This window comes from Ictidomys tridecemlineatus, chromosome 9 (genome assembly GCF_052094955.1).
Source record: "Ictidomys tridecemlineatus isolate mIctTri1 chromosome 9, mIctTri1.hap1, whole genome shotgun sequence".
In the NCBI taxonomy this organism is placed as follows: domain Eukaryota; kingdom Metazoa; phylum Chordata; class Mammalia; order Rodentia; family Sciuridae; genus Ictidomys; species Ictidomys tridecemlineatus.
Window position 1 is genome coordinate 60,956,693 of NC_135485.1, and position 14,553 is coordinate 60,971,245.

At 34.3% G+C, this 14,553-nt stretch overlaps 1 protein-coding gene across 1 annotated transcript in view; it reads right to left on the minus strand.

The window, feature by feature from the left end:
- Antxr2 (ANTXR cell adhesion molecule 2) overlaps positions 1-14,553 on the minus strand; it is a 131,808-nt gene that overhangs the window by 57,404 nt on the left and 59,851 nt on the right. The window contains exons 13-14 of the mRNA XM_078021457.1: positions 2,871-2,915; positions 1,921-2,013 (exon numbers count right to left, since the gene is read on the minus strand). Coding sequence (XP_077877583.1) covers positions 1,921-2,013; positions 2,871-2,915 — 138 coding nt within the window. The remainder of the gene's footprint in view (positions 1-1,920; positions 2,014-2,870; positions 2,916-14,553) is intronic.

The window sequence follows — 14,553 nt, forward strand, 5'->3', positions numbered from 1 at the left end:
TAGAACACTGGAATACTGGACTAACAAAAATCTGATATTTCTAATAGCTTCAGCAAGAACACTACTTATTGAATTAAGGCCCACTTAATAATATACCCCTCATTCTCATGTAGTAGGCTACATATTTGGATTTCATATGGATAAAATTTATTATTGTGAATAGAAAAGAATAAATGAGCATTACAAAATACAGAGAAGTATATACCACACATCAAAAATTACTCCATTTGGAGACTCCTACTCACATTTTTTACTGTATCTATCTATTCCCCCAACCCCCCATATCTTGGGATGCAGATAAATAAGCTAAAAGCAGTTCTGTGGTGGGTCATCTTTGGGCATTCATTTGTGAGGACTGTATCTATAAATGCATATTTTACACACATAGGAACATCAGTCCACTCTTGCCCTACTTCCCCATCCCTAGGATGACACCAGACCAAGGCAAAGATAAATAATCCTCCTCTGTGTCAAACAAAAACTAGTGTGACTATGTCCTCTTGGACTGCTGAAATTCCCAATCACCAACATGCAAACATATCTGCAGTATCTTCTCCCAAAGTCCAACTTAATATCTTCTAGCACCTGCCTTTATTGACAACCATGTACCCATCTCAAAGGATATTTCAGCAATGAGTGGCAAGTTCCTAGGGAAAACATGCATTGTTTTAAGACCTAATGGGACTGAGAAATTGAGAATTACTGCCAGTTGACTTGAATAAACACTTTGATAATTATGAAAAGGGAAAACTTTCTTTGGAAATATGAATTTTATAGAAATTTATAAAAAGTGATCATTGCAGCACATGTGGAGTTGTTAATTAGCTTACTTACTTACGATTTTTGTTGGTAGTAATGGGAAAAAGCAGATATGACAATAGGAGACATGAATAATGGAGGAAAAATATATAAATACACCTTCTCATCAAGTAAAATTGGATTATAATTAATAAGCAGGAAATACAAGGATCAGCCTTTAATATTAAAGTCAATGTGTCTATAAGAAAATTCTTCAAATTGTTCCTTGGGATGGGTTGCTGATCTGTCTACTCTGTTGTGCCAGGCATAGCACTGGCAATGATTGCTTCTTATTAACTAATCTATCATTGTGATAAATATTTCATGGTAATAATAAAACCTCATTTTTGAGGTGTAGGTGGATAACTCAGAGGCTCTGGACCACTGAGCCACATCCCCAGCCCTATTTTGTATTTTATTTAGAAACAGGGCCTCTCACTGTGTTGCTTAGCTCCTCACTATTGCTGAGGCTGGCTTTGAACTCACAATCCTCCTGCCTCAGGCTTCTGAGCAGCGGGGATTACAGGCATGCGCCGCCATGCCCCATCTCATTTGATTTTTAAAATGCAATATTAAAGTTCGACTTTAATCCACACTTTGAGCCATTCTGAAAGTTCACACATTCTCTAAAAGATATGTAATATTAATTAGAATAGTTCGTAAGCAATAATTAAATGCTGTTGTAAGTTTTCTATATTTGGGATAAAGTCATATCCGTGCTGGTGAATATTTTAACATTTTCTCCACAAATAGTACGTAACTATTGGACCTTTTCAAAGAAGAGTACTGTTACAACTTTAAGTGATTTCCTTCTTCAAAGTTGATGTTCCATGCAGCAATTTTTTCCAAAACAGTGAGAAAAACCCTAGCATTTTTTGCCTTTTAGAATTCAGTGATCTTATCAATGCAAGCCTTTGACTAGGGAAACCAGTTCTCAAATGGGTTTGAAATGGCTAGGGTGATTTCATAGGGGAAAAAAATGTATTCAGAAAAGACCCAGTATTAAGAAAAAATGAATGATATTCTGAATACTGAAATGTGAAAAGATAAATTTCCCTAGCTTAATAGTTTTAGAAATACATATTTTATATTATCAACTTCTATTTTTTAAAATATACTAACCTCCATTCTCTTAATTCCTCCAACCCCTCGACCACCATAATAAGAAGCATCCACAGTTGGCCATTTCTTGTTAGGTAGAGGTTCTTCTTCTTCCTATAAAAATATATTTTTAATATAAGCTTAATTAATTTTATAAAATAGTGTTTAGTCAGAAGTGGCTCATATTTAAACATTTTAAAAATAATGCCATCATTATGGAAAATGAATAAAAATTATATACAGAACATCTATGTGTATTTATGTTTACAAATATAAAATTCAAGTGGAATTCTAAAAGGTATGAAGACTCCTTCCCTTCCTCAAACTTTAAGTACCTCCCCACATCCCTCCTAGGTTATCAGAAGTTGTTGTTTTTTGTTTTTTTTTAAACTCTGAGCATCACTTGTTTATTGCAAATCTATTCATCAATTCATACTTAAAAATATAAAACATTAAATTTAGGACAACATTTCAATAATCAAGCATCAATGTGTATATATAATTTGAGTTCTGTAGAACTTTTAGTAGAAAGATAGACAGTTGAGAAACTTTGCAAATGCAACCAGTACCTTCCTTAACCTATGTTGCTAATATGATTTTCACTAACAAAGTATTATTAAAGCAATAATCCACCTGAAGAAGGTAATAACATCCTCACACTGCCATCTTGGATTGTCCAACATTTTATAAATAAGTGACATTAAGGTCTATTAATATATTGCTATAAAAAGTATAGTCTCTACATACTACTGATCCTGATGACCAGTCTGTGTCTATCAATGTATGAGGACCTCATTCCTCCAGCACATAAAGGAAGTCATGAGACGAAAAATGACAATTGATTTTCATAAAGTAAAGAGTCAGTACTTAGATGTCAGAGCTTTTTAAAAACAAATGGAATTGATTATATTTGGGGATGGTATCTATATGGAAAAAGACCACATATATCCTTTTCCTAGGCATTCATTTACCTCTTTTGGTGCAGGTGGTGGTGGTGGAGGAGGATCCTTGATAACCTGTATACAAAATAAAATGTAAATGTGTTATGACACAGGCATGAGAAAGTAAGAATGTATAAAAATAAATAGATTAGTAAAATACTTCAAAGATGTCCCCAAAGAACCTTGCCTCATAATATTTATGTCCTTCCTCTTAAATCTGTGCATGCCTATAACTAGCTTTTGACCATCAGAATGAGGTAGAAATGGTCATGATAACTGAGGCTAAGTCAAAAGGTTTTTCACCTTTCTGCACATCATTGGAACACACACTCAGAAGGCTACCCTGAGACCATCAAGCTGTAAAGAAGACCACTGGAATCTTAAAGAAAGGTCAGGTGGTGATGGAGAGATACTAGGTAACCCCAGCTGTTTTAGCCACCCCAAAGGATGAGCCAATTATATGAGAGAAGAGTTGATCTTGGACACAGTCACACTGAGCTTTCATATGACATGGGCTTAACTGACAGCTGACTGCAATTGCATGAGATTCCAAGCAATCGTCTCCTTGCTGAGCCAGTTTTATCCACAGAATTGTGACAAAACTAAATTGCTGCTAGAATTCAGCTGCTTTTTACAAATTGACGTTTTAGCCAAGGCTCCATTCCTATAAATCATTGTCATCAAATTTTATTTGAATTATAGTTAATGCTTCTTGTGAGAGGAATAGACCCTACACCTAATTGAAAATGAACTTCACTGGTCCTGGGATATCTGGACTTTCACTTCATCGTGATAGAAAGTCTTGATCAAATGCCAATGGCTTTTGATAATTCAGAACCATAACCAAGTCTCTATTCTAAGAGGAAAAACTAAAAATGTAAATATTTATTTTCATCTAATGCCAAATATTTCAGTTACATCATTAAATTTTTAAAAACTTAAAACTACTATGACTTTGAAGATGAGGTATTATTGAATATATTATTATTTATCATGGCTATGTTTCTAAAAGACTTTTTTAAATCTTTTAAAGGTATACATAAATATTTTCAGAAGAAAATAGTATAATTCTGATTTAAAAAAATAGTTTGGAATGGGGAAGTGGTAGGGGTATGGATGGAATAAAACTCACAATAAACTTGCAGCTGAGTGACATTGTATTAGTCTATCTCTTTGCAAATGCTTGAAATTTTCCATAATGAAAGGGGTTTAAAACTTTAATTTTATTGATAATATTTAGAGAATTGGTCCATAATTTTCAGTGTATATAATTTTTCATTATTCAAATTTTAGATTAGCTCTAAACCTCAGGAGAAATACCCAGAGAGTAACAATTATATAAATATAACAGGACAGTAATTTAATTGGACCAAGTCTCCTTTTGAATCCTACAAGAAATTCTGTTATTTCTATTTAACCCTTTTATTTAGTTCCATTTTATTTTATCAATAAACATAAAATTATATTATTATATGTATATTAAATATTATATAATATATTTATATTATTCTTCTTAATAATATTGAAAGTTAAAAATCTCTGTTTTTTTTTAGTTATCTCAGAAATAAATGCCTGTAGAGGATTCATATTTAAAATAATACTGGAGTTAAATTTAAGGTTATCAAGCTATAGGTATTTTTCCTTTGTTAAAAGAGGAAGTCCCTTCATATCATTACAAACTTGCATTCCCAGAGCATGTGATGTGTCAGCACTTCAGCAAGATCCAAACCAACTCCCTCATCTTCATTTAAAAGCCAATCCTCCCTCCCTACCTTCCTGTGTCTTTCAAGTTGGTCACTCTTTCCAATTAGAATCTCAAAATGTTAGCATAATCTCTCTCTCACTTTTGAAGGACTCCACCAAATCAATTCTATGTCCAATAGATTCCTTAAAATTCATTCTCTCTCTCTCTCTCTCTCTCTCTCTCTCTCTCTCTCTCTCTCTCTCTCTCTCTCTCTCTATCTCCCCCCCTTTCTCCCTCCCTCTCTCTCTCCCTTTCCCCTTCCCTGTCTCCTCTCTCCCCATGAATTCCTTATCTTCCCAAAGTAGCTAAGATTTCCTTGATATGGACAGAAAACTCTCTTCTCTTCCCCAACATTTATCAGCATTCATAATGTTATTTAGCTTTAAAAACCTGAAGTTCCATAAGAACCAGTTTTATTTCTGCCTTGTTTCTCACTGCCTTCCCAATAATTCAGTAGATGCCTGGCACAAATTAGACTTTCAAGAAAATAAGAAAGAAGGAAAAAAGAAAAGTTAGGAAGAGAAAAATGAAGGAATTGAAAAAGGGATTAAAAATGAGAGAGAAATAAAAGGGAAGAAGGAAGAAAAGAGAGGAACAGCAGAGAGAGGAAGGACAAGGAAATTTCTACTCCATTCCCACTGTCACTACTTAAAATCATGAACTCAAGATTTTCTGGATCTGAAAAATAGTGAGTACATTTTTCAACTACTCCAATATACACACAAGCAAAACTTCAGTATTCTAAAAAATTCCCACCAAATCATAGTCCAACTATGTTTGGACTGCTGCAACAAAGAGAAATTCACTACCTCACAAAGCAATTCATTCCACTGGCAAGAATTCATCATTTGAAAGTTTTTCCCCCAAATGAAGCCAAAGCTTTCTCTACATTTTCCACTCTTAAGCCCTGGTCCTAGAGTCTGGAAACGGACATACACAGACACATATAGACAACACACACACACACACACACACACACACACACACACACGCACATGCACACACATACACACACACACACACACAATTTTTCTTACAGAGAAGAGAAAATCCTACTTTTGAATACTAGGATAATTACTTAATTCTGTTGAGTCTATCCATTTTGGAAGCTAAATATATCAACCATTTCTCATGAAATGATTCTGAGTTATAGGTCATCTTGTTCAGTTTCTTCAATTTACATTAGTCAGTGTCTTAACTGTGGTTCTCAGAACTGATCATTGCATTCTTTAAATATAGGTGAGCCATGACAAATAAATGAATGGTACTCAGACAAAACAGATGTACCTCATCATTCCTCACCTCCCTCTTCTAAGCATCTTAATTAATAATATTGATTAAATTGATTAATAATCTATAATCACTAAAGGCTTCTGGGAGCATTAATGCCTACATGCTGTACATGTAGTTAAATTAAACTTCTAGATTGTTTCTTTATCACTAACCCAACCCTCATTTTAATCTATGTAACCAGGTCAATATTCTTCTAACAGATGTCTAATCAATCATTTCTTCCATTAAAATGAATTAATAGTTCTAATCCCCATGATTCAAATCCATGAATTACTAAATTTTATTGAAACAAATTTACAAAACATGCTTCCCCTTAGGTTTACAAATCATCATAAAGTGCTCTCTGGACTTTTCTCACTAAAGAAAGATTAATGTATATTCTTCCCATTCCACTAAGACTGAGAATAATATATCTGAACTCATTCTCATTTCATTGTGAGGATTTCAAATCTACTGGCTTATTACCTATATGTCTTGCACAGATATATAAATTTCTGAAGAAACAAATAGTATCCCCAACCCTGATCTATCTTATATCCTCCTAATAATTACTGAAAATCCCCTTCCATAATTTTTCCTTTTTGTGTGTGTCATTATCCTCTATAGCATCTAGGGTGTTACTGGTATGAGAAAATTAAGTTTCAATTTAAAACCCTCACATGACCACTTTGCTTCTGTCAAACTTACAACAGGATCATGAAAGACATCTTTGCAATCCTTCGCTTTACTGGAAATTCTAAGGTAGACAAAAACCAAAGCCCCTTTTCCTGTACATGTACATGATCCAGTATTTCTGTTCTCATTGTTCTAATGTCTCAGCATATACCAGCTGCTCCACAGTTCAGCCCTAACATCCTATCTACAAGCCTTTCTTTACATACACCTTTAGTCTAACCAGACTGATGATACCTCTGCTCCCCTCAAATATAATAAACCATTTCCTAACATGGAGACCTAATGTGGTCTCATCCAGCCTTCCCAGACCAGTCTAACAACTTTCTATTAGTTTATCTAAAAGACTTAGACTTCTCAAAATATATATATTCATGCACAGTTGAGCCATTCATACTTTATTAGTTTGGATTTTAGTACTTATTTTGTGATTTTTAAATTATTCCTTTAAAAGCATAGATTTCTTCCTTTCCTTTCCCCCCCCTCAAGGATCCACTCATGATAGACAAGAGCTCTTCCACTGAGCTACAACCCTAGCCTTCTAAATTATAAATTTCGTAAGGGCAATGCTCATTTCTCCTCCTTTATTATAAACACCTTGAGTACCTAACAAAGTGCTTTTCAGAGAGCAGATACTGAAAATATGATTCAAAGTGAAACAAAAAGAACTAGGAAAGTTCACAAAGGATCACAGTCAATCTCCAAATTTATAAGTAAAATATTAAGTGAATATGTGTATAAATGAGGGATAGATGTCCCTGAAACGAAAATATTGCTAGTTCAAAAAAAAAAATTAAGCATTAAGAGCTGGGGCGGTGGCACAGTGGCAGAATCCTTGCCTAGCGCTTGAGGCACTGGGTTTGATCCTTACCACTGCATAAAAATAAAACTAATTAAAAAAAGAAAAGAAAAGAAAATGAAGCATCATTTTTTTTTCTCTCAACCAAGGAAATGAGAGAATTAATGAACTCAATGGCACCTGGGAAGACATAAGATCATCCCAATTTCTTCACCTGGGAAACAAACAAAATTAATTATAGGTCCTTTCTAACAAGAAGATTCTAATAAAATAAAAATATGTATCACAATGTTTCCATCAGGTCTCTTGAGTCTATGCCTTTCCATAACTAAGTGGGGCCATATGTTCCTGTGCATTGTACTCATCTTATTCCAGAAAAGAAACTTAGGATTTGTGTTTTCTAATAACATGTAATTAATCTGATAAATGACTGATTGCATGAAGTTATAAATTTAAAGTGATTTTGAAGTCCAGGAAAGTATATTTTCTACATTGTTAATAATGGAAATAAAGCTCTTAAAGCTCTACCTCAGTGAAATTTCAATATAATAAATTAAAAGATATCCCAATGACTTGGGAGGCTGAGGCAGGAGGATTGTGAGTTCAAAACTAGCCTCAGCAACTCAGCAAGCCCTAAGCACTCAGGGACAACCTACCTCTAAATAAACTATAAAAATGGGCTGAGGATGTGGCTTGTTGGTTAAGTGTCCCTGGGCTCGATCCCTGATACAAAAAAAAATTAAAAATAAATCAAAAGAGACAACCACAATCATAACAAATAACAGAACTTTCAGGAACTAAACCAGAGCTAAAGCTCAACTGTGTACTATTCTTACTATTAAAGATAACCATTCTTTGTTGTGACTGCCATATGGCCCATACTCTGTATTTCTCCTATTCTTAAAATAACCCTGTGCTTGTCCCCATTTTAAATATAAAAAAGGAAGGCACTAATTTCAATAATTTTTCCCAAGTACATATGAGGAGAAAACATAGAATTAGATCTCCAATCCAGGATCCAGGTCCATCTACCTTCAAAGTCAGTTCAACTTCTGTCGTGTGACATCTTAAAATAAGATTTGGACTGCAAATTAAAAGTATGCAGAAGAAAAGGCCTAAGCTATTTGGAGCAGTTTTACTTACTAGGATAGATGGATGAATAATACATAGATGATAGTTAGATCATCTATGTATAGAATTATATTTAATGTTTGTGATAACTGCATAAGTTTATCGCCATTTTACAGAAACATACCATATTAACTAACATTCACAATATCACTCACCTATAAAATGGTTTTCGTGATGTTTCAAAATGCTCCCTCTCTCCACTCTACCACACAGCCTCATAAGTAACAACAGAGGGTGAAAATGATCTGAAGTCATTTGGCCCAAAAGCCGAAAATGGCAAACATCTATGCCCAACTGACACCCTACATTTCAGTGAAACTAGTTCAGGAGAAAAGGAAAACTAACTGTTGTCCAAATACATTTAAAATAACAGTCATGAGAATCCCATTCTTATATTAAATAGTGCAAGAACACATTCATTTCAGAAAAGGATGTATTCATATGCACCATATTTTATGAGAATTTGCAGATTTTAAAAGGCATAATATTGCCTAGTTGCCAGGATTTTTTCCACTTAGCATCCTTCAGCTCTGTATTGAAAATTCTGGAAAACACTTTCACCACTTTATGAACCATATGCAGAGTTTGATTCTTCTCCAATTTTTTTTCATTTGTTATTATCATCATCAGGGAGGATTACATCTCATCTACTTAGCTGCTAGAATGAGAATTTCAGTTTGGAGGAAAGCCGATTTCTTAAAAAGAAAAAAAAAAAGTTAGCTGCTTCAGGCAACAGTCCTTTTGATCCGCTCATTAACACTTTTCAAATGTTCGAGTGATGTGGGCATTCTCTGCGCTAGAAAATGTCAGCCCTGGAGCCTGCAGCCAGCTTGATGCAATCATATGTTCCGATATTCAGAAAAGAGTGAAAAGAACTGTCAACATTAAACTGCTTTGAATAAAAAAAAAAGGAAAAAAAAAGCAAAAAGCAGATACTGTACAATGACTGTAGATTGAGTAGTATTTGAGAACTAATTCTTGCTGGTCACAAAAAAAGAAATGCCCAATCCATCAACAATGTCATTTAAGTGCCTAAGAGCCCACAGACAATATAGAAAACATTCTTAGTGTTTACAAGAATTTGTTTAAAATATATGTGGATCTTCCTCTCACACTCCCTTTTCTTGTTGATAAGATCAGAGGGTGAGTATAGCGCCTTTCTTCTCAAGTCCATAAACAAAAAGTTCTCTTTTATTAGTATTTGGGAAGTCCTTTTATAATTCCACAAAGATAGATGGTTTCAACATCCAGACCAAAATAATGGTCCGGGTTATCTCATCCTACTTGGCAAACGATCAATGTTCAAAGAATCTTACTTTGAACAAATAAGTAAGTGGCCAGAAATCTAGGTAATAAATACAATCTAAAATGCCAAATGAGACCTGGGAAGAACAGTGTGAGAGTATATTCTGCCAGGAAGTTAAGTAAAGGTGTTGCTGTCAAAGCAAATAAACTCAGACCCAGAAGAATTTGATACCGTTTCATAAATGATGCTCTGTTGGAAAACATTACCATGGAAGCAATACGTCCTAACATCACACTGTATTTCAAGGAGGCAACCAAACATAAATCATTTTAATTAATGGTGCAAGGAAGGCATATTAAAATTTAAATTACTTATGTTTTATTGTGCATTCCCCAAAAAAAAAAAAATCAGGCTCCTCCGAAAGTAACTCAATAAAGGCACCATGAGCCCTCCTCAACAATAAAAAACAAGTGCAATGTAGAAGCATTATTACTATTTAGAAAGAACAGCACAGCTGTTGCTGGCTAAGAAAATGATTGTATAGAGCTCTAGTCAGATACATCCTCATTATGAAAGCTCAACTTACTTATAAGCAAATTAAGGTTTAAAAAGAGAACTTTTAAAATTGTTTTCTAAATTCAAGATTCATGAGATTTTTCTGTAATGTCCTAAATACACTAAGGGAAAAAAATGAGTTTGTAGTTTTCCCTGGCCAAGGTCACTAAAGCAAAGTGAACATTTATCATTTCCGGCATATTCAAGTATTTATTTGCAGCTGAATAATATACTCATTGACAACACTCCAAAAAGCCTTTGTTTGCCACCTCATTAGCCTTAACATCTGTAATTCTGGTTTTCCCAAATGATGCAACTATACAACTGTCATTTCTGCTATCCTTATTAGTAAAACAAATCTACCCCAAACTCAACATATCCTCAAAGATTTAAAAAAAGGATGAAAACATATATATTTTCTGATATCTGACTTATATAATTCAGTTCATGGTAAGTTTTGTTCTTACCTACTGCCCCATCCCCTTTTTTAATCCAAGGAAAAAGAAAGGATACTGCAGATGTCTTTGGTTAAAAAAAAAAAAAAAAGCAACTGTAGAGGGTGGGTGTGAGCATACTTCATGAGAGTAATAAGTGGGGAGACATAACACCATGCAAAAATGAGAACTTTCCCCCCTATGGAACGGTTTACAAATTTAACACAGCCTATAATTCATTAATGGTAATGCCTGAAAATTCAGCTGTTCATAAGAGTTCTGTTATTAAAAATATTACTACATGAAATGTTCCAGGGCTCATTGGTTTCAATTTCTATTTCTGCATCAAAAAGAAAGCAGAGGACACAATTCACAATGCCTTAAATAATTCTCTCTTTCGCACATCTTGAAAAATACTCATCAAATGAATTGAAGGATTTAGAAATTATTTTTTTAATTTTATATTAAAAGTATCTTGGACATAAGGCGCTGTGGTTCATGCCTGTAATACCAGTGGCTCTGGAGGCTCAGGCAGGAGGATAGAGAGTTCAAGCCAGCCTCAGCAAAAGCAAGGAACTAAGCAACTCAATGAGACCCTATCTCTAAATAAAATACAAAATACGGCTGGGGATGTGGCTCACTGTTCAAGTCCCCAGAGTTCAATCCCTGGTACTCCCCAAAATAAAAAAAATAAATCTAAAAACTTCTTGGGTGAGCAGATATTCCACAACAGAAACTTTCCCTTTAACTTTGATCTATGTCCCTCTTTGGCAGTCTTTATCATGAACTCCTTCCCATGACAATTAAGGTATATCGAATCTATAGCATTTAAGGGACTTCAATTATATTAACATATAATGATCTAATCTGTAAAAAAATAGTTCTATAAAATATGTATGCTTATTTATTAACTTATTAAATAATGAGATCTAGTTACTACCATGATTTTGAAGTAGTGATGCATATAAAATGTTTGACAAGTATTTGAACTATAAATGTGATACAGGATATATATCTGTGATTACTATGGCCAATACAGTATTCAGAATAGATAATACTTTTGTAAGCAGTGGATTACATTCATGAATGAAAGAAATGATAAGTTTCAGTTAGAAGTAAAAGTAAGATATATTTTTTTCCATACAAATTAATAGTCCTCGGGTTAGAAATCTCTATGGGGTATTGTTAGCAGCAACTAGACAAAAGTTGTTTCTACTTCCAAGTTTTATATAATCAATAAATTCTTATGCAAATGTACCTTGGTTCTTACCATATAAGATTATATAGGCCTTATTTCCTATTGTATGTATGAGTAACAAATTTAAACAAAATAATGGAAAATTAGGGCTGGGCTCAATTCCCAGCACACACACACCACACACACACACACACACACACACACACACACACACAAAGTGAAAATTATACAAAGAACAATTTTACATCATAAATTCCTTTAAACACAATATTTCTCCATAGTGAGAAGAATTTTTATTATAAATAACAACAAAGCACCCTATTGTGTACCTGACTTTCAGGTAAAGAGATATCAAGTTTCTCAATTCTAAGAATTGATACAGTTCAAGAAGATGTATCTGTACAGAGATACGAAAACTTGTGCTCTTTATGTGTAATAAGGATTGTAATGCAAAAAAAAATTTAAAAATTAATAAAATAAAATGTATCCAATAACAATTATATACTGTGCAACATGTAACATAAACACAGGTTTACAATGATGAATAAAACACACAGTACTCTGCCTTCATGAAATTATTAATCTAAAGAGGAGATAGTTTTAAACAAATATAATGTTAATTCATCATTTAATCATACTTTTACTTACGTAGTGCCAAAAATGTACTACCTTATACTAGGCAATTTTGCTAAAATTTCACTATAAAATATTCAAGAAGGAATGTTTCTAACTTTCGTCTTTTTCTTGTTTTATGGTCTCAAAGTGCTTCAGCTAACCAGGTACATATTGTGGTTTCATAGATACAGTATTTAGTTAAATGTCAGAGTGCTTCATCTTTCTCTGTGGGGTAAGAATGTCAATTTCTAGCTTTCAAGAGATTCAATGGTTCAATACCTAAATCTGAATGGAATTGTACTGGCTCCTTCTTATAAGTACTATCACCCTGAGAAACCTGTGCACAGATCCCTGTTGTCATATGAGTCTATGCCAAATATCACATATGCTTTGGACACTTCTGAAAATTGTAAAGATGTTTCATTCAAAAATTCCTGGTCACTTTGGAAACGTGAGTAAATTCTTCTCAGTATATAAAGCATTATGTGTACTTATTTGACAATTACCCCCCAAAAATCAAAAAGAGCTCTTCTAATCTCAATTTCCAAAACTTATAGGCCTAAGTAGCGATTTCCCAACTCTAGAGAATAGCAGAAACATTCATTTGTTGCTGCTATAACAAATTATCATTAACCTGGTGGCTTCAAATAACAGAAATTTGTTTTCTTCCAGTTATGGAAATCAGGAGTCTGAACTGAGTCTTACAGGGCTGAAATCAGCTATTGGCAGAGCTGGTCCTTCTAAAGACTCCCAGGGTGGACTAATCGGCCCTGCCTCTTCCAGATTCTGCCCATGCTGGCATCCCCTGACTGGTGGCTGCATCACTCCCAAGGGCACCTCCACAGACACACTGCCTCCTCCCCTCTGTTGTCCCCTTTCCCTCTGTATCCCTCTTACAAGACTTGTGATTGCATTTAGCCCCCGCTCTCAGGTAATCTCTCCATCTCAAAACAATTTAGTCACCCTTTGGCCACACAAGTGACAAGCACAGGTTTCAGGGGTTAAGACTTGAGTATCTTCATTCTTCTTACCCCCTCTTTTTCAAACTCCAGTGACTTATGGAGATGCCTCACCCTACTCACCCCTTCCTCTCAGGGAGAGCCACCATCACTGGAAAACTGCCCACCACTGCTCAGACACCTTTCCATTGTTGAGGCAGAAAGAAAACCCAGAAAACCAAAACCCTGAGAATCACTGTCCAAAAGGCAATAACATTGATGCCACTGAGCCATTGATTAAAACCTATGAAAATGTAATACCCAAGCAATGAAAAGTCCAATCATTTCATAAAATATGACTTAACGTTTCTTGTCTCAGTATTTGATAAAATATAAAATAAAGGAATAAAGAACATGGGATAGACATTGAGGCCTCTTTCTCCAGGTTCTCCATCTTGGTCAGAGCTCCTGGGCTCATGATGCCCTCAGAGGTGGGGAGCTGATACTTTCTAAATGTGCCCAAGAACAAATTCTTTCAGCTGTTCAGTCCCACTGAATCCCCTCAGTAGAAAAATTTGATTCACATATTTGCTGCTATTACTTAAAATACATTCAGATAAAAAGAAATCTGTATAACAACAAGCTGAAGTAAATGCATTTCATTTCCCATTAAAAAGGTATTTTTCTGGGGCTGGGGTTGTGGCTCAGGGGTAAAACACTTGCCTAGGATGTGTCAGGCACTGGTTTTGATCCTCAGCACCTCATAAAAAATAAGAGATAAAATAAAGGCACTGTGTCCATCTATAACTAAAAATATTTTAAAAATGTTATTTTTCTGGTAATGATAGACAAGTCAAATTAATCCATAATAATGTCAAATTAATCCATAATAATTTAATACTACTAAGGATTACTTAAATGACCACATTCTAATTTGAGCATTGCACAAATATATTCTCTAAAAGGAACAAAATAAATAACCTTTAATCGTACTACATCTTTTGAAATACTCAAGATTTTTTTTTCACAAAATTATGATCTCACTTCTCGCTTCTTTTCTAAGGGCCTCTTCATTCTTCTCTAGTCTA